Source organism: Eublepharis macularius, chromosome 5, assembly GCF_028583425.1.
Source record: "Eublepharis macularius isolate TG4126 chromosome 5, MPM_Emac_v1.0, whole genome shotgun sequence".
NCBI classification, from domain to species: Eukaryota; Metazoa; Chordata; class Lepidosauria; order Squamata; family Eublepharidae; genus Eublepharis; species Eublepharis macularius.
Genome location: NC_072794.1, coordinates 60749580 through 60769639, shown reverse-complemented (window position 1 = coordinate 60769639; position 20060 = coordinate 60749580). Strand labels below are relative to the sequence as shown.

At 45.8% G+C, this 20060-nt stretch overlaps 1 protein-coding gene across 1 annotated transcript in view; it reads right to left on the bottom strand.

The window, feature by feature from the left end:
- Positions 1-20060, bottom strand: part of TTLL7 (tubulin tyrosine ligase like 7) — a 69223-nt gene that overhangs the window by 17743 nt on the left and 31420 nt on the right. Inside the window, exons 16-17 of the mRNA XM_054980523.1 lie at positions 15295-15429; positions 4205-4285 (exon numbers count right to left, since the gene is read on the bottom strand). Of these exons, the coding sequence (XP_054836498.1) occupies positions 4205-4285; positions 15295-15429 (216 nt within the window). The remainder of the gene's footprint in view (positions 1-4204; positions 4286-15294; positions 15430-20060) is intronic.

Here is a 20060-nt window from a genome sequence, read left to right as displayed (position 1 = left end):
CCCATGGACACCGCCTTAAGTGCCAAGAACAGAAGATAGGTGGGGCATCCACATAATAAATAAAATAAGCAACATGCACATGTGCTTTGTCAGTCTAATCTACTGGGGGCACTTAAAAAGAAGCACTTTTCTTTATACCTTTTCCACAAACTACAAACTCTCCTCATCCCTCCTCAAAACCCACCTTTGTCATGATGTCTTTGGGACAGCCTCTGTGGGGTCAAACTACACAGGATGCTGGAGATCCACAATCAGTAGGGTTGCCCGGGGGGTTGGATACTTACCCACTAGAGGATCTTCGCACACACACTCCTGGCACTGATGTGATGACATCATTTCCTGGAGTGACATAATCACTCTGGCTGTTGAACTGTCAGCCTCAATGAAGAGCAGGAGCACTTCCACAGCCAGCAAGATGTCACTTCTGGAAGTGACATTGTCGCACCTGCTAGGAGCACACCCACCGTGCTTGGGTCCAGAGTGCTTGCTAGTGGTGAGTGACTGCTAGGTGGCCTGCAACCTCTTTCCTGTCACCAGTGACCAGTAGGCAAGTGGGCAAATTGGCAGGAGGTTGCCCAGCACCAGTGGGCAACTGGGATCCCTAACAATCAGATTCCCCAGACAATTATCTGGAAAAAAACAACCACTTAGGGCAGGAAGGGTCAATAATAATCAAGAGAAGAGAGGATTTAACTGTTTACCACTTCCTGCTCCCTTGATCAGACCGCCCCCCTACACACACACACATACACAGACCTGCTTTAAGTCCCGGAACAGGGAAACAAAGTCAGGAATCGTATGGATACCAATATCTATACCATGCCTGCCTTTTTTCTGTTGTGAAGTTCAAAGCAGCCAGAGAGGGCATTTCTGATCAGGGTAAGTGCAGGAGGAAATAGGTGAAGAACTCCCTTTCTGCAGGGCCATGGCTCCAATTCAAGTTTCCCCACCCCATGGTTGTTCCTTGCAGCTAAAGGTGCATGTCTGACCACAGATCCCAGCATCACATGTAGTTTGACTCTTAGCTCCGCCCTCACTGAAATGATTCTTTTCTCGTTCATCCCTTCCTCCCAGAAGCCGGGACTTTGTACTCTGTAAAGCATCAGGCACACAGGAATAGCACTATATGAATAAAGTAAATCATATACTGCAAATTCTAGTCAAGTGAAAATGATATCTATTTCCCTGAACATCAGATAACATCAGATAACGTGCATACATAGCCTTAACTATAAATGGATACCATGAGGTCTATTGTAAATCAATCACTAACTCAGGGCACCTTCCCCTAGCCACTCAAACAGGCAGTTATGCATCCGCTAATTTGATGTGGTTAATTATCGCCCAGTCTCTAATTTACCCTTTCTGGGCAATGGGATTGAGAGAGCAGTAGCTGACCAACTCCAGGTCTTCTTGGATAAGTCTGTGCTCTAGACCTTTTTCAGTCTGGATTTAGGATAGGTCATGGGACAGAGACAGCTCTAGTAGTTTTAGTGGATGATCTCCATCTGAATATAGGGTTCCGCGACACACAATCTTGTCTCCCATGTTATTCGACTTTTATGTAAAGCCTTTAGGAGAACTCATTCGCAGCTATGGAGTGAGATGTCATCACCATCTCACTATCCAAGTTCCCACAGGTTGCAGAAGAAATCTTGGGTCACTGCATGACAGCTGTGGTCAAACAGCAGATAACAAACACATTTAAATTGAATCCAGACAAGACAGAAGTGATGCTCATTGGGAAGGCAGAGGTCTTGAAGGACAGCTTGAAGTACTTCCCATTTTCGATGGAGTTTGTCTGACCCTTGCAGACTCAGTCAAGAGCCTGGGAGTTATACTGGATCCAGTGCTACTACTAGAAAAGCCAGTTAAGGTGACCACAAACATTGTTTTCTACAATTTCAATCAAGCCTGGAAGATGGTTTCCTACCTCAACATGGCAGATCTGGCCACCTGAATTCATGCTATGGTAACATCAAGGCTTGACTATTGTAATGCACTATACATTGGTCTCCCATCAAAGTTAACTAGGAGACTCCAATTGGTGCAAAATGCTGTGGCTAGACTATTATCAGGAGCGAGCAGGAGCTTGAACATCACTCCCATCCTGTAGTCACTCCATTGGCTACCTATCAGTTACCATGCTCAGTTCAAGGTATTGGCTATATCACATAGAACACTCTTCTTAGCTTTGGTCCAGCATACCTATGGGCCTGCCTCTCTCCTTATGTTCCTCCATGACAGCTTTGCTCATCTGAACATGGTCGCTTGCAGGTGCCACCCAGCACATCGGCAAAATAAACAGCTGCCCATACACATGCATTCTCTGTGGTGGCCCCTGCCCTATGGAACAGCTTGCCTGAGAAGGTCGGGAGAGCCCCCACTCTCCTGGCTTACAAATAATGCAAAACGGAATGATTCAAAATGGCTTTTTTATTCAGACAGAAGGGCTGTATTGTAGGGAGGTGGTGTTATAGAAATGTTTCGCTATCGAGATAGGGGCCATAGACTTCACCACTATGTTGCCTTACGTCCTATTTGTTGCTTTAAGTATGTGCTTCCAAGTACTACCTGTTGCTTTAAGTATGACCGTACTGGGTGGTTCTGTTGTCCAATGTCAGTCCTAGAATTGCTTATGCTCTATTTCAGCATTTCTTCAACTCTGTATTGGGCTTTTGCTAATGTTATGTCTTTGTAAACTTGCATTTATTTACTCTATGGCGTTGAAATGTCCTTGTATTGTAGGGAGGGGGGTCTCAGATGCTTTACTAATTAGTTAAGAACCATACACTTCACCACTTTGTTGCTTTATGCACTATCTGTTGCTTTTAAATATGTGCTCCTATGTGCAACCTGTGCTTCATGTTATCTAATGTCAGTCCTAGAATTACTTATGTTCTGCTTCAGCATTTCTCCATCTGCATATTAGATTCTTGCTAATGCTATGACTTTGTAAACTTGTATTTTTTATTCGATGGCAGTTTATGGAAATGTCCTTGATATCAACTGTACTAATCTCTCACTGTGAAAGCTGCCTTGAGTCTCAGTGAGAAAGGTGGACTATAAATGGCATAAATAAATAAATAGCCTTACACAAAAGATCAGCATACTTTTTGTTTACAGCAAACTGATTAAGATATCAGAACACAATTATGCATTTTACATGAATACGTTCAAGTTTATACAACTACAGGGCTGTGCATGGAGTGTATATGGTTTACTCTTGCATCGCATCATGTTTACATCTTATATGTTGGGTTCATGTGAAAACTGAAACCGGCCCCTGGCTGACCAAGCATATGGTATATATAGTTCCATGCCTGTGTAATCTAGTAAAACAGTACCTCCCTTTATGCAGATTATTTAAATAGTCAACAGTAGCAGCAATCACCACTCTGTACCACTGGTTCTTATCTTGCTGTGCCTTTTTTGGGCTTGACATACTGGTAGATGCTTGCAGAAAGCCTATCATTGGCTGCAAGGCAGCTGCAATACAAATGGAAAGGGAATTTGGACAGAACCTTCCCTCTGAGAGGAGAAAAGGCAGAGGCAAAGTATGAGATCCAGGGCTTTTCCTCCCAGAACTTTAATTCCTTTACACAAATCCTCATACTTAGCCAGAGTTTTGTACAGGGAAACTTGTATCTTTTTAGTGCTCCGGTGAAAGTGTTGAAATGGGCTTAAAGTATGAGATCTGAACTCATAACAAGTATTGGGTTGGATCTACTTTACAGTTACTAAGCTTTATTATGTGTTTCCAACCAATCTGGAGAACCACGAGAACTAGAAAATCAACTTTTTGCAGTACAAATGGACTGCTCCATCCAAACAAGTTCATTAAGTTGCCTTCTAGAGTGCACAATAAAAGCATCAAATCTTATCTCTGGATGAATGTAACATCTCCTTCTGACACGGGATATGTTAGGACAACATGTTTTCTTTAGAAAAAAATTGGAACAATGAGTTTGGCAACTGAAGGTACTTCTAAATGGCCATGATCCTGCTTTTAACAATCTGCACTTGCAATGTATAATTGGCCTTGGTTTTCAGTAAGAAAGGTGGGCAATAGATGAATAGATAAATCTTCAGGAATACTGAAGATCTACTGAAAACGCTCAATACAGGGCAAAGTACAGTGAATTGTTCAGCAAAAATACTGTTGTCAATGGCTAATATACAGTAAAAGAAAAATACCACTCACCTTTCGCTGTTTTACAGAATCTAGCTTTATCAACCAGTATGAGGCCACTTTTGACTTGTGGAATTTCCAGTTATCCATAATCTATTTAGAAACCCAAAAACATTAAATTAGTGTGATGAGACTGTCACAGAAAATTATACTACTTACAAATGACACAATACAATGGCTGCAGGGGTTAAAAACAAACTCCAGTTTGTTTGTAATAAAAATGACCCCAATTCATTCTTGAGTTTACATGCCACACCCTCCCTTCTTTTATCTTGCACAAATTGAAAACTTCCTCCTTTGAAAGGACTGCCATGTGTTGAGACATATCAATTAGGATACTTCAACAAACTGTAGTTTCTTTTTTGCCCACAAACCAAGATTATTAACTAGGACTGAACTGTGGTTTAACAGCCCAGTTTGTAGCCAAGAAAAACAGGGTTTCTCACCTGTAACTGTTGATCGTCGAGTCTCTTCTGTGCAGACACACATTGGGACTGCGCAGGCGCAGGCCAGCCGCGGAAAAGATTTTTCTAGCTCTAAGAGATGTGAGGGGGACGTTCGGATCCACCGCGCATGCGCGCCGGTGTTCCCGCCAATTTTGAATGCATATATATCCGAACGTCCCCGGCATCCCCTCAGTTCACCTGAGCCGCCGGAGAAACAATGGAAGAAACCAAGCACTCACAGCGGGGCAGGCGGGAGGGAATGTGTGTCTGCACAGAAGAGACTCGACGATCAACAGTTACAGGTGAGAAACCCTGTTTATCGTCTTCGTCCTTCTGTGCAGCCCCACATTGGGAGAGTAACTAGCATCTCACCAATGGGGGCGGGTGTGAGTGTCTACTTGAACAAGGACTGCAGGACAGCTGTGCCCACAGCCGAGTCACGTCGTGCATGCACATCCACAGAATAGTGCTTGATGAAAGTGTCTGCAGTGGACCATGTCGCAGCTTGGCAGACGTCCCGGAGCGGCACTCCTCGTAGGAAGGCAGCAGAAGCAGCTTGCGCTCGAGTGGAATGAGCGGTAACCAACAAGGGACACTGGACTCCAGCATGCTGATAGCAAAGTTTAATCGTAGACACAATCCAGCGAGAGATGGACTGGGCAGAAGCAGGTGAGCCCTTGCGAGGGCCAGAGTAACACACAAACAGGGCAGGAGACTTCCTGAAACATTTGGTGCGGTGCAAATAAAACAATAAAGCACGCTTTACATCCAATGTGTGTAGTGCTCGTTCCCCTGGGGATGAAGGTGTTGGAAAAAAGGAAGGGAGGAACACCTTTTGCTGTAGGTGAAACCTTGAGACTACCTTGGGCAGAAACTCCATGCTAGTGTGGAGCATGACAGTACCAGGGAAAAACTGCAGGAAGGGAGGGTCACACCGCAGGGCAGACAGCTCCCCAACACGCCTAGAGGACGTGATTGCTACCAGGAAAGCCACCTTCTGAGTGAGCAAAGATAGGGGACAAGAAGATAGAGGCTCAAAGGGCTGGAGCATCAGCCGGGAGAGAACCAGGGAGAGACTCCATTGCGGAATGGGATGGGCCCTAGGAGGGAAGGTCTTGAACAGGCCCTTCAGGAACTGCTTGGAAAGCCAGTGAGTAAAAACTGTCTTCCCATCAATCTGCTCATGGAAGGCAGAGATTGCAGCCATGTGGACCTTAACACTGGAAAACGCAAGGCCCTGGGAGCAGAGTTCCAGGAGGTAGTCCAGGATGACAGGAAGCGGGCAACTAAAGGGAGAAACCCCCTTCAGGGCCAACCACCGGGAAAAACGTGACCACTTCCTCTGATAGGACAACCTGGTGGACGGTTTCCGGGCATTCAAGATCACCCCAAGCACTCCAGAAGAGAGGCTCACTCCCGGGTGCCCAGAAGCCAGGCAGTCAGATTCAGTACAGCCACATCGTGATGCCACACCCCGTCCCTGGTTAAGAGGTCCGGGGCGTGAGGCAGGGGGAGGCATCGCCCCTGGGACAGGGAAAGTAAAAGGGGGAACCAATCCTGGCGAGGCCACCGAGGGGCAATGAGGATACAGTGGGTTCGGAAGGCCCTGACCCTGGAAAGAACCTTGTACAGGAGCGGGAAGGGCGGGAAGGCATAAAAGAGCCCTGGGGACCAAGGTATTTGGAAGGCATCCCCTAGGGAGTGGCGGCCAATGCCGGCCCGGGAGCAGAACAGCGGGGCCTGTTTGTTGCGGGCAGTGGCGAAGAGGTCGACCAACGGCGTGCCCCATGTGCGGAAAACCTGGTCGAGGTAAACCCTGTTTAGGGACCACTCGTGCTGAGGCAAAAACACCCTGCTCAGCGCATCCGCCGAGGTGTTGAGATCCCCGGCAATGTGCACGGCTCTGGGAAGGACGTTGTTGACCATGGCCCAATTCCATAGAGTCGTTGCCTCCTTGCAGAGCTTGAGCGAGACCGTCCCTCCCTGCTTGTTGAGGTAGTAGCAGGCCGTGGTATTGTCCGACAGGACCTGAACCCTCCTGTTCCGAATGGCATCTGCAAAAGAAGCGAGGGAGTAACGGATCGCCCTAAGCTCAAGAAGGTTGATATGCATGGATGCCTCAGATGGGGACCAGATGCCCTGAGCCGAAAGCTGTCCACAGCGCCCCCCCCATCCCAAGTTGGAGGCATCGGTATAAACCGTGACCTCAGCTAGGAAGGGGCCGAAAGGACAACCTTCAGACAGGTTCCCAGGGACAGTCCACCAGGCCAGAGAGCGCAGCACCACCCTGGGGATGGAAAACCTCTGGTGCTGACCCATGGTGAGGGGGTTGTACCTCCGGACAAACCAGTTTTGCAGAGGCCTCATACGCAGGCGCGCAAAGAAAACCACCCCTGTGGTGGAGGCCATAAGGCCCAACAGAGTCTGAACCAAAAGGGCAGTCTGATACCGGCAATGCATAAAATGCCGGGCCAAAGCGGAAAGCCTGGCCAACCGGTCTGGGGGCAGGTAGGCTCTACCCAGCAGGGAATTGAAATGGACCCCAATAAACCTAATGGCCATGCCTGGGGTCAGGATAGACTTATCCCCATTAACCACCAAGCCCAGCCTAGCCAGCACGGACAAAGTGAGGGCAATATGGGCCTGGAGAGAGTCAGGCGAGGGTCCCACCAGGAGCCAGTCATCCAGGTACGGGTAGATAAAGCAACCCTGGGACCGCAGGTATGCCACTACGGTGGCCATGCACTTTGTGAACACTCTGGGTGCAGAGGCTAGCCCGAAGGGCAACACTGTATATTCATACACAGAATTCCCATACACAAACCGCAGGTATTTCCTGTGGCCCTCAAATATAGAAATGTGGAAGTAGGCATCCTTCAGGTCTAGAATGGCCAGCCAGACGCCCACTTCCAGGAGTTCCATGACTCGCGCCAGGGTCAGCATGCGAAACTTCTCAGCCTTCAAATAACCATTGAGGCCTCGAAGGTCTAAGATAGGCCGGGAACCTCCACCCTTCTTATCCACAAGGAAGTATCTGGAATAAAATCCCCATGGGGAAGTAGAGACATTGACCACCCGGACAGCACCTTTGGTAACCAACTCCATAACATTATTGTGTAACACAACATCACAACATGGAGAACAACGGGGAGGGAGAGAGAGAGGGGGTGCATCCGTAAACATTAACTTGTAACCATGGGCCACAATGGACAGGACCCAAGCGTCAGAAGTAACACGTTGCCAACAGGGCAAAAAAGGTCGAAGCCTGTCCAGAAACTGGGCAGCAGAGGAAGCACCCTCGGAGGCCAACGGGGGAGCGTTCAGGCGCAGTCAGAAGACCGAGGGCTTCTGCGCCGAGGTCGAAGGCTTGGGTGAAGAGGGCTGTTGCCTGCCCTTGGACCGGCCGGAGCGCCTGGAAGGGTGACGCTGCTGGGCAGAGTAGGATCGGTGACCGTAGGACTGGCCCGAGAAGAAGCGCCCTTGACGCTGCTGGTAAGGCTGGTAAGGGGTCTGGTAGGATCGGAACCGACCATAGCGATACCTCGGACCCGACGACTGGGCTGAGGGGGCGACCCCGAGGGACTTGGCCGTCTGCTGATTCTTCTTCATCAGGGAGAGGGACTCATCCGTCTTCTCCGAGAAGAGCTGGGGCCCCTCGAACGGGAAGTCCTCCACCTTCGCCTTCTTCTCTGGAGGCAGGGCCGTGGACCGGAGCCAGGCGTGCCGACGCAGGACCACCGAAGTTGCCATCGCTCGCGCTGCAGAGTCGGCGGCGTCCTTGCCAGCTGTCATTTGCTGTTTTGACAGCTTCACGGCCTCGGCTTGGAGGGCCTTAACCAGGTGGCGGCGATCCTCCGGGAGGTCGGAGAGGTAAGAGGACAGCCTCTTCCACAGGAATAGATTATAGGATCCCATTATGGCCTGGAAGTTGGCAATACGGAATCCCAGAGACGCGGATGAGTAGAGTTTCCTGCCCACGCCATCCAGCTTTCTGCCTTCTCGGTCCGCCGGGGCCGACGAGGAACCGGAACGGAACCGAGCCTGACCCTCCTCAGCCACGATCGACGAGGGTTTCGGGTGATTGAAGAGGTACGGGCAATCATCTTGCTTTAAACGGTAGTACCGTTCCACCTTCTTTGCCGTCGCGGACAGGGACGCCGGCGTCTGCCAGAGCGCGAGAGCGTTATCAACAAAATCCTCCACAGGGGGAAACGCCACCGACGCGGGGGACCCGGAATACAGCGCCTCCAGTAGCTTACTCTTGGGCTTGGAGGTCGTGGAGGAGACGTCTATCTCCAGCGCGGCGGCCATCCGCACCATTTGTTCGGAGAATAGCCTGTAATCGTCATTCGGGGACGATGAGCGGGGCCCACCCACGGTGTCATCCGGGGAAGGATCCGAGGCCGCGTCTGAAGAACACTCCGACGGTGACGCCAGACCTTCATCATCCTCGGAATCCGAAAACTCCGGCGAGGTTTGCGTCGGAACCGAAGACCGGTGAGCGGTCGGGGCCGACGGATAAGTTGCAGGAACCGGCGGTCGCAGAGGCAAGCCCGGAGGTGGAGGAGCGGGTGCTGGGAGCCCGACTGGCTGAGCCGGAATGGAGACCATCGGAACCAACGGATGTTGCAGGAAGGGCAGCGACTGCTGGAACCACGCCACAAAATCCTGCCAGGAGGTCATGTTCCCAACCCCCGCGACCGGCTGGCAAGGGGGCAGAGGAGCAGGCACCGGGGCAGGCCAGCGAAGAGGCATCGGAACCGACGAGGTAGACGGCAGTGGAACGGAGGCCTCTGAAGGCGCCGGGGCGGACGGCAGGGAGCGCTCAAAAGATTGGAACGGTTCCGGGAAAGGCGGAAACGGCATAAATTCCTCGGGAACCGACGGAGGAGGCGTGCAAGGAGGCGACGGGGTGTGGAGACTCACCACATCGTCGGGTATCAGGACTGGTTCGGCCGGAGAACCAGGCAGCACGGTCGGAGCTGGGGACAATGCACGGCCCTTGGCCCTCGACTTCGCCTTGGCCTTCTTGGACGGGGGCTCCGAAACAGCCTCCGGAACCGAAGGCTTGGAGGAGGACTTCGGCTTGGGCGCGGAACGCTTCTTGGCCTTCCGGCTCGAAGGACGATCCCCGGAACCGGAATCAGGTCGGGCCTCCGGAACGGGTTGCCCCGTCGGTTCCGAGGGGAGCGGCTCTGGCGACTTACGAGACGGCGCCGGTGACGGAGCGGCGGAGCGCGGCCTATCTCCCGAAGAGCCCGATGGCTTGGGGGGGAGAAGGTTGGCATCCCACAAGAAGGCACGGAGCCTGGCCTTCCGATCACTCCTTGCCTTCGGAGTGAAGGACATACAAATGGAGCAGCGCTCGACAACATGCCCCTCGCCCAGGCAGATGAGGCAGAGCTCATGGCCGTCCGAATGGGTCATCTTAGTGCCGCATTTATGACACTTTTTAAACAAAGATGTCTGCGACATAATGAACGGTATCTCCCGACAGATGACAAGGGGAAAATACCGACCAGCAGAAGAAACGATCCAAAACTCCGAAGAGACGCTGGAAACGAACGCTAGACAATAAGAACCTTTTCGACGGCGGCGAAAAAGGAACTGAGGGAATGCCGGGGACGTTCGGATATATATGCATTCAAAATTGGCGGGAACACCGGCGCGCATGCGCGGTGGATCCGAACGTCCCCCTCACATCTCTTAGAGCTAGAAAAATCTTTTCCGCGGCTGGCCTGCGCCTGCGCAGTCCCAATGTGGGGCTGCACAGAAGGACGAAGACGATCAGCAATTTGTTCAAGCACTCCAACACGGATGCAACAACAAATTGCAGTTAAGAGTTTCTAAACCTGGAAGTTTTCAATGTTGGTTCCACGTGGAAGACAAAGTGGGAGAGACCATACAAGTATGAAAATAAAATTGTTTGTTTTCATCACAAATTAAGAGTTAATGAAGTGTGAACATAATCAACTGCGCCTGTATCCATGAGCGGAATTTTCTATAATGAGAATGAAACCAACTCCTTTGCAGGAGAAATGAACCCTTGACTTACTATGCTTACATATCCATCAGAGAAAGATGTAGACTTCCATGCCAGCTCCCCATCCCAATACTATAATAGCAATGTGAGAAGTTTTTCCCTTACCTAAATTGCTTGAGATAATAAGACCTCTATAGTCAGGGAAAGAATTCTGAGGGGTTTAGCCTCAATGCTAATCTGACGACCGTGGGTAATTCATCGGTCTCTGAAGAACTGAAAGCTCCACTTCAATATACCAATCCTGCTACTGTTTAACAGTTCATTTATTTCATGATGAATCAAGCAGCTTTTGTCACCCAAGGTTCAAGCATGTGACCACAATATTAAGATATCATATAAAAGTAGCACTGCTGCTCTACCAAGATCTCTAATATTACTCAACAGCATGTTTTATTCAAACCACGCAAAGACACACAATATGCATAGAGGCCCAACCTATTTAGTGTCTTTGGGGCCAAACCCTCAACTTTTTGAGTTATGCCCTGAAGCCTATTATAGACATATGAAGCAGTCTTGTACTATGCTAGAGCATAGGTTTACCTAACTAGGGAACCTTACTATGACACAGTCAGCAGTTTTGAGGTACTAAACAGAAGACTCAATTCTGCTACCTGTGATGATCCTTTAAATAGAAATGTTGGAATTAAACTGGAGGACTGAGGACTTGTCCTTGGCTGCTTATTTTCTGTTGCTTCCCATTTTAAAATGTTTATGTTTTATGGTACATATTTGTTCATTCCAGGGTTTTAGTTTAAACAGAGAATTACTTTGGAGCACAAAAGCACATTAAGAATTGGCAATTCTACTAGACGCTACTCCCTGCTGTGCCACCAGATGGCGCAGAAAAATGCTGAAGCCGCATTAAGTTCAGCGGGGCGGGGGGGGGGGGCGGTCAGTGACAGAAAGAGAAAAGGTCTTTTTAAAATCTTCCAGTTTCCAGGTAAAGTAGAGGGATTTTCATTCCCCCCCCCCCACCCGCCCCAGGACTTGCCTTATAAACAACTCAGAAAAGACACAGATAGCTGTACATAGGCAACAAAATAACTATGTACAAATGTTCCAGGATTATAGAATTCAACACCGACATGCTGGCTTGTCGCTGCTACCCCTCAGCAATAAGAAAAGTAATTAGTAGTCACTATGTTAGACTAAGAACAGGCCAGTAAGGAGAAGTTCAAATCTAAGAGTTAGCAACCTCTGAAAAATGACCCCAAAGCAGTATTAGTGCACTGGAGTAACTATGGCACTTTAAAGGCTAACAAATGTTACTATGCTAAAAGGATTTTGCAGCCTGGAGCCTGCTTTGTTAGATACATGAAGCAATCTTGAAAATTTGGTAGGAATACACCTAAATTTGGAGTATGATTTAGCACTTCAAAGTTAAGTCGTGTAGCAATCTCTCCAACATGTGCACAGCCATAAGCCATCCTTGGATATTTGTACACGCTCACAATATTGTGGGGGAAGTGGCAGGAAGAGGGTAGCGCACAATGATTGTGGTGGGGGAGAAAATCAGCAGGGAGCATGGAAAATCAGTCAGTTGTTCCAAATCATTCGTCACGTGACTGCAGGCATGAACATGGTCAGGGAAGAACACAGGTGCTGCTTCTCTGTGGCAGAAACTGACCCATGTTACCCAATCTTTACATAAGCATCATCTGACTGAACCACTGGCTGAAAGGCAGGACTGTCAACCATCGAACAGGCCTCCTCAGGAAGAAGATACTCTGAGCAGGCCCTGCCTTCCCTTAGCAGACAGCAGGTGTGTCTCGGAAAGGGGCCTAAGAAAGAGATCTTGATGGTTAAGGCAAGCAAACAGAACATTAATAGTCTATTCATTCTCTCTCATGGCAGAGTAGTTAGGCACCGGTGGAGTTTCAGGCAGGGGGTACTGCTGGCGCAAAGAAGGGCCTTGGTATCTCTCCTCCTGCTTATCTGCAAGATGACTAATCAAACAGTATTGAGTTTCCACAAAATGCCAGAAAACAAAAATCAGCATTACACAGGTTTAATTTTTTACAGTCATTCTTAAATTTCACCAATGGCAATAAGCTGTCAAATGTCATAATAAAAAGGGCATTTGAGCCTCTCCCCACTCCCATGACATCTCAATGTCATTAATGCGGGATAGAATGCAAGGAACAATAACTGTATGTTCAGGGCAACCACCATAGGTCTTACAGTAACATAATGAAAATTTTAACCTTACATATGAAAATAGTTCTTAGCGCACACACACACACGCTCGCTCGGTCTCTCTCTCCTCCCAATGGAAATAGTTTATTTCCAAGCATGAGCATTGCAATTTATACATTATATGAGTAGCCAAATTAAATTTCCCAGTGAAGGGAAAGTTAAAGATGCTTTCCATTGCTCTCTGCCAAAGAATATTAATCTTAAGGAAAATAAATTTATTTCAATTTTAACTTTCTGATTTAAAGTGAGATTTTACAGGCTCCAAAGCTGAACAACATTCTTTTTATATTTAGCAGAAAGTTGTCTTTCTCCAATATATCTCAATAATTGCATTAGTGAAGGAAGATGTGGGTATGGTAGCGGTTTATAAAAGTATGCATAGCGTGCAGAAAATGGAAAAGGGGGGCTTGCTATCACGAGAACTTCAAGTTATGCAATGAAATTGGTTGATAACAGACTCAGAATATAAAAGTAGTTCTTCTCACAACTTGAAGGGAATTTGCTGCTAGAAAAATGCAGTGATGGCCGCTAATTCAGATGGTTTTAAAAGGGGTTTAAAGAAATTCAGGCAGAGGGGGATAGGTTCCACAACAGATGCTACCCATGAAGACTAAATGCAAGCCCACATTCAGAGGTGGTGAGTCAGCTGACACCAGCTGTTAAGGGGCAAGAGGAGTGGTCTATTGCTTTCTTGTCCCACTTGTTGGAGGAAAAGAGAATTGTATTTATTTTCTGTAATTTATTTATTTACAGTATTCTGTAATGAATTTACAATCTGCCCTTCTTGTTGAGACTCAGGATGGATTACATAGTATAAGTCAATACGATCAATGGCTGGAACATTCAGTAAACAAGCAGAAATCCAATACAGAGCTCTAAACAATGGTGAAACAAATCCTGAACAAATTGACATGACATATTATACAACTTGGAACTATCCAGTATTAGCAATCTTACAGCAACAGACAGTGTACAGTAGTATAGTCTACACTCCCCAGCCCTTTCCAATGCATCACTCTGAACCATTCCCTTACAGCACAGCCCTATCACTTGTGTAAAAAGCCATGAAGGGCTTTTTGTATGTGATAGCCAAAGCTTTGAGCTGAACCTGGTAACTGATAGGAAGCCGGTGGAATAACTGCAAAATGGGAGTAATATTCATGCTTTGCTTAATTCCTAGTAATAAGCAAGCTGCAGTGTTCTATACCAACTGGAGTCTCTGATTTGACTGGACTGAATTACAGTAGTCTATCCTTGATGCTTCCATGGTGTGGATCCAGTGGACAGATTCGCTGTGCCAAGGTAGGAGACTATCTTCCAGGGTAATCTAAGTTTAGAGAATGCATTATTTGCAGTTGCATTAACTTGCTTCTCTAGCAGCAGCCCTGAGTCTAGTATAACCCCCAGGTTCTTGATCAAGTCTGCAAGGGTCAATTGAACACCATCAAAGGTAGGGAGCGCAATGTCTTTCAAGTTCTCTGCCTTCCCAGCCAGCATCAGTTTAATCTTGTCTAGGTTCCATTTCAATTTGTTCACTTTCCGCCATTTGACCACAGTTGTGAAACAGTGACTCAGTACCAATACTGCATCACCAGGGGGGTTGGACAGTGAGATACAGTGCTGGGTATCATCTACATAATGATGACATTCAGTTCCAAAACTATGAATGATTTCTCCTAAAGGCTTTACACAAAGATTGCATAACATGAGTGATATGACTGCGCCCTATGAAACCCCACAAGATAGTTCCCACACTGAAGATAGTTGGGACTCCCAGAGCAACCCTTTGAATCCATTCCATCTAGAACGATTTAAACCAGTCCAAGGCACATCCCCTGATATCTACTTCTGCCTTCAAGCAACTCTACAGGATGGCATAATTTACTGAATTGAAGGCTACAGACAGAGGCAAAATCCACACGTGGCACAACGATGTCAGAAATCGTGCTAGGAAGATGCTGGCATTCCGACAGTTTAGTGCTATGCCAGTACGTGTGGATTCAGCCAGATCCAGAAGGAACAACAAAGCAGCATGGTGTTTGTCTACATTCAGACAGAAGTAATCAACTAAAGCCATCAGAGCTGTCTCTGCAATTGGCCCACCCTGAAACCAGACTGAAAAGGGTACAGAGCACCAGAGTCATCCAAGACCTGGAGACGGTCTGCTACTGCTCTTTCAATCACTTTGCCTAGACGTGAGATTGGGCAATAATTGGTCACATCCTTTTTGTCTAGGATGATTTTTTAAGTAGCGGGCAGATAACCGCCTCTTTGAATGGCTGGGAGAAGGCACCTTGAGTTAGTGATTGGTTTATGACAGACATCAAGGGCTCATACATGTAGCTGACCTCTATGAGAAACAAGATACTGAACTAGGTAGACCCAAGCAGGGCTCCTCTTATGGACTTAATACTTACATCTTCAAGTATTAATTTAGCTTCCTCATTTGTTTTCCCTGGAAACCTGATCTTCATGTCATTGAAAATGATCAGAGTCTCCCGAGTTAGTGCTTCCTCTTGTTCTTTTGTCTTCTGTTGCATCAGAGTTTCACCCTGGGGGCACAAAAATGGAACAAGATCTGTCTTGGTGAACAGAGGCCCATTACAATATTTCAGCAGTTTCTGGCAAGGTGAGCGGAGCAACCTTGCAAAGTCATGTATGTTCTTTACAAACAGTTTTATTAATAAAAATAAGGAGGAGCAGGAGAGGTATTAAAGAGAAACATACATGACAAAATCCTGACATTAGAAGAGTGGCATTGACATTAGAAGAATGAATTCAACAGATCTAGAACAGGGGAATGTAAGCCAGTTCGTCCAGTTCTTGGCTCGAGATGTGGAAAGGGCACCACTGGGGCTGGGATTATTAGGGCTAATTTAATCATTGCTTTAACTAGAATGAATGAATACAAGTATTTCACGAGAACAGCCAAGGTTCAAACAAGGGCGCATTCATACTGATCAAAGCTGTCTACCATATTAGCACATTAATAATAAAATTAATAATGTATAAAGACACCCTTATGCATCTAAAAGAAGACTTTTCATACAATGAATGAAAATGGCTTTTAAAAAGCAAGAACTGAAAGTTTAGGGTGCACATTTAAGATTACTAATGCCAAAGCATGCTGTAACAAGGAATTGTTGTGAACTAATACATCTTTTTGGAGTTAATTACCATTATATTTGCTACACTGTATGTTAATTTTGCTTTGAAAAAGATGTGGATTTATTATTTAGACAATTGTATCTGCTTTGATAATGTTTCTCTATTTCTCTAGCTTAATAGCTCTGGAGCACGGATTATGCCATCTATATTTACACCACTGTTCTGACTCCTTTTGCTGGGAGGTAAATCCAGTTGATCTCACTGAAACTCACTTCCAAGTAAGCATGCTTATGAGCATAGACTCCGTTTCTGGCAGATTTGTAGAACTAATTTTTAATCCAACAATAACTCACTAAATCTATTCTCTCTCACAATTCAATAGCAAGCATCTCATCTTTTCCCAAATAATTACTTTTTCAGCATACTAAGAAATTGTTGATTTTCATTTTTTTTTATTTTTACAGTTGGCCAGATGTAGCACTTTATTTGTGGTTACATAAGCAATAATATAATACTATGCACATGAAACATACTCCATGTGCTTGCCATTAGTTTCTAGCCCTTCCTCTCTGCAGATAATTCTATGTACATTGTTTAAAGAAATAGAACTCTAATTCTATCAAAGAAAAACACACGACCCGCATCATGATCTCTCTTGCAAAAGATGAAGCATTTCCAATGGAAAAGTCACACTACGTGCCAAACATTCGTTCATGTGGGACAGCCCATTTCCAAAATATTTCAACAGTGACAGACTGGCTCCATATATGTAACAGATACTTTTAAAGCCTTGTTCTAGCTTTAACTAGCAATTCTAAATTTGCTATATTTCTCATGTCAGCAGTCTTGAGGAAAACTGTAAATGACGTAACATTTCAAATGGATCGTGATATCAGTTTAGTGCTGCCTTAGCAGCTGATGTATGTGGCTGTTATCTATTTAATCTTCACATTTACTTGTTTGTAGTTTTATAATACTAGTTCCTATTGTTTTTATTCTATTTTGTAAACCCCTCATGGCTTGACAGAGCTAGTTTGGTAGGATAAAAATCTCAAAATATCAATACACACATTCACATGTGTATACCTCATGAACTGGGACCATGTGGCTCATGGACTCTGCCAAGCAATTGTTTTCAACAAAGTCAAGCAATGATCTGAAGTGGAACTGGTGGTGAAGACTGGTGGAACTTGCATCACTACTAACCAGTAAATATATTTCACCTGTGATGTAGGAACCATTTTCCTACCGTTTCTTCTCAGAACCTTCAGTAATATATGACTGAAGAAAGCACCAGGGGAGGGCCCCTGACAGAACTCCTTCATAAATGCAAGTGTTGGCCTCCCCAGACACTCACAGCAATTCTGTGGGAAGAAGCCATATCCTTTGTCTCTTCACCAATTATTTGGCTTGCTTGCTACAAAATTAGCCTAATCATATACACCCAAACATTTCTTATGCTTCACTGTATAGAGTAGCAATGAAAAACCATAGCCAGCAGTAGTTACCAGTCTAACAAAACAAAGAACAGACAGCTACCGAAACAATTTAAACCACCACTGGAACATCACACTCTCACAAATCCTTGATCAAGTTGAGAAGTTGTTCAAATTGCTCCACCTGCAATGTTTATATAGGTCAAGAAAGACCTCCCTATTGACAGAAACTTGTTTGCTGAGCTAAGAATTTGGATTTTTTCTTTGTCTATCTCCTGCCAACCTCTTTCTCTAATAAACAAATAGCACATGAGTGCTAAGGTTTACTGTGGGAATCTCCCTTCTGAAAATCTCTTCCTTATTCAAAGGTTTTGCTAATTGTGGGACATGTCCCTGCTTCTAGTCCATCCACTGGCAATACCATCCTGCACAGACACTTTCATTAGGTTCACAACCTGATCAGAATTCTCCTGGAAATCATCTCTCTTCTTAACACTTTCTCTAATTGGCAATAAAGTTAGTTCCCTTGGTAGATTTTACACACCCTAAGGAAAAAGACTACATTTGAAAAGTTAACACTTTTTAAGCATTTCTTGCTTTTAACTTTTTAGTACTAAATACATGTTCATTCTCTTTTTATAATTAATCCTCTTTTAAAGGTTGGCTTATAAGGCAGTGCCTAGGGTTTTTTATAACACTAACTTACCAATATTAATATTCAAATCATGTAACAAAGCTGCAATGCTGTTAATACTGGTTTTCTTTTGCTCCTTATAGAGGAAAATAGCAAGGTGCTCCGGTTCCCTGAGGAATCATATTAGGGATGTACACTTCAAAAATTTTCACTTTAATTTTATCTCTATGTTTTAGAAAAGGCATGATTTCCATTAACCCAAAATTTAGAATGTATTGATACCATTTTGTGAATCCATTTTGCGCTATCTGTGTTTGAGAATATTGGGTATTGGTAGAGTTGGCCATCTACCATCCCACTTTGGAGTGGACAATAGACATGGCACCCAGACTCCTGAGGACATATCTAGTGCCCACTGAAAACAGCGTTGGGATACCTGGCATCCAGAGCCCAGGGACCAAATCTATCTCCCACTGAAAATTGTGGCTCAGTTCACCCTCATTCCAACAGAAGCCAAAAAAAAGCGAGGGGGAGAGGATTCTGAAATTTTCATGTATAAATTTTGGGACCCCAAAATTATGAGATGGTCTTTTGCTATTTCAGATACCCTGAAGCCAATAAAACAGAAAATTTCAGGTATAATTGTGGCTTGGAAATATCCAAATGCACACCCCTAAACAATATAAAGTTGCAATGAAAATCTGAAATTCCAGATGGTAGTAGGAATATGCACCAAAATAAATGCAGTTCAATTCGGATCCAGGTATCAGGAATACCATAAATATTTGGTATCCCGGATATCTGGGTCAGATTCTCTAATCTGGTTTGGTAAAATTAGAGAATCCTAAATTGATCCAGCGATTATTCCCAGTGGGAAAAAACTTTCCCGAGGTGATGGAGGACATTTTTCAAGCAAACTCCACCAAATTTGCACAGTCCACTAAAGAATCTCACACATAAATTTCAGGAAGACGAACCAGGGGTCCAATTCTATTGACTCCTGAACAAGCTGCCCCCCAGCCTCTCTCTATTGTTTCCAATGGGAGAAACATTTCCAAGGCTTTCCAATGCAAACAAATCTTTAAGCAAAAACCACCTCTGGCCAAAAACTAGTCTGAATGCAAGTCCCAGTCCCAATGCAAGCTGAACTAACGAAGCCCAACAGAACCAAACTGAAGTAAGGGAACCAATGTTAAACCAGAAAATCCAAACTGAAGCACAGGATTCCTTTCCTAACTGAAGTTAGTGTGGCATCACCAAGCCTCTACCCACCCTACCAGATATAACCATAGTAAAGCCAGAGTGGGCAATGGGATACTGTGCCAGGAGGGATCCCAGGCAAGCCACAGACTTTAAAAGGTGCCTGGAGGCTTGACGAGCTCTTTTAGAGCTTGGAGATGGAGGCAGGAATCCATAGCCCTCATGGAGAAAAGCAGGCAGCAGAGGCAGTGCAGCAAGAAAGCTGCAAAGCAGCTCTGCAGCAGGCAACCTCTGCAGCAGGAGAGTGGTGCAAAGCCAGCTGGGGACAGGAAGCAGAAGGCAGATAGGGGCCAGCCAGGAGCATGGGGAGAAGCTACACATGAGGGAGATGATCTCGCCTCTCCCCCCTCCATACCTGGAAAGAAAAGGAGAGAGGAGGAAGCTTGGAGAAGCCACACAGTCAACATTTGCTGGATAAAAACGAATAAATTGGATTCTATCCAGCCAATCAGAATCCAGCCTCGGATCTGATGGGAATTCTTTTGTTTGACTCCTATTAGACATATATCTGGGTTTTTATTTGGTATATGGATACCAAATTGTGCACCTCTAGAGGGCAGTAGTACTAAATAAGTGTCCTTGATTGGCTTCTTTGGAATGACAAGGTTATAGGAATTCAGTTTTTTAAAAAACCCTACCCCATTCTCCACAATCATAACCTAGCTTACCTGATTAACTTGGGGAAAGAATGCAAGTACAATAAAAGCCTATTCCTATTATCTGATCCTTGGCAAGCTGTACTTCT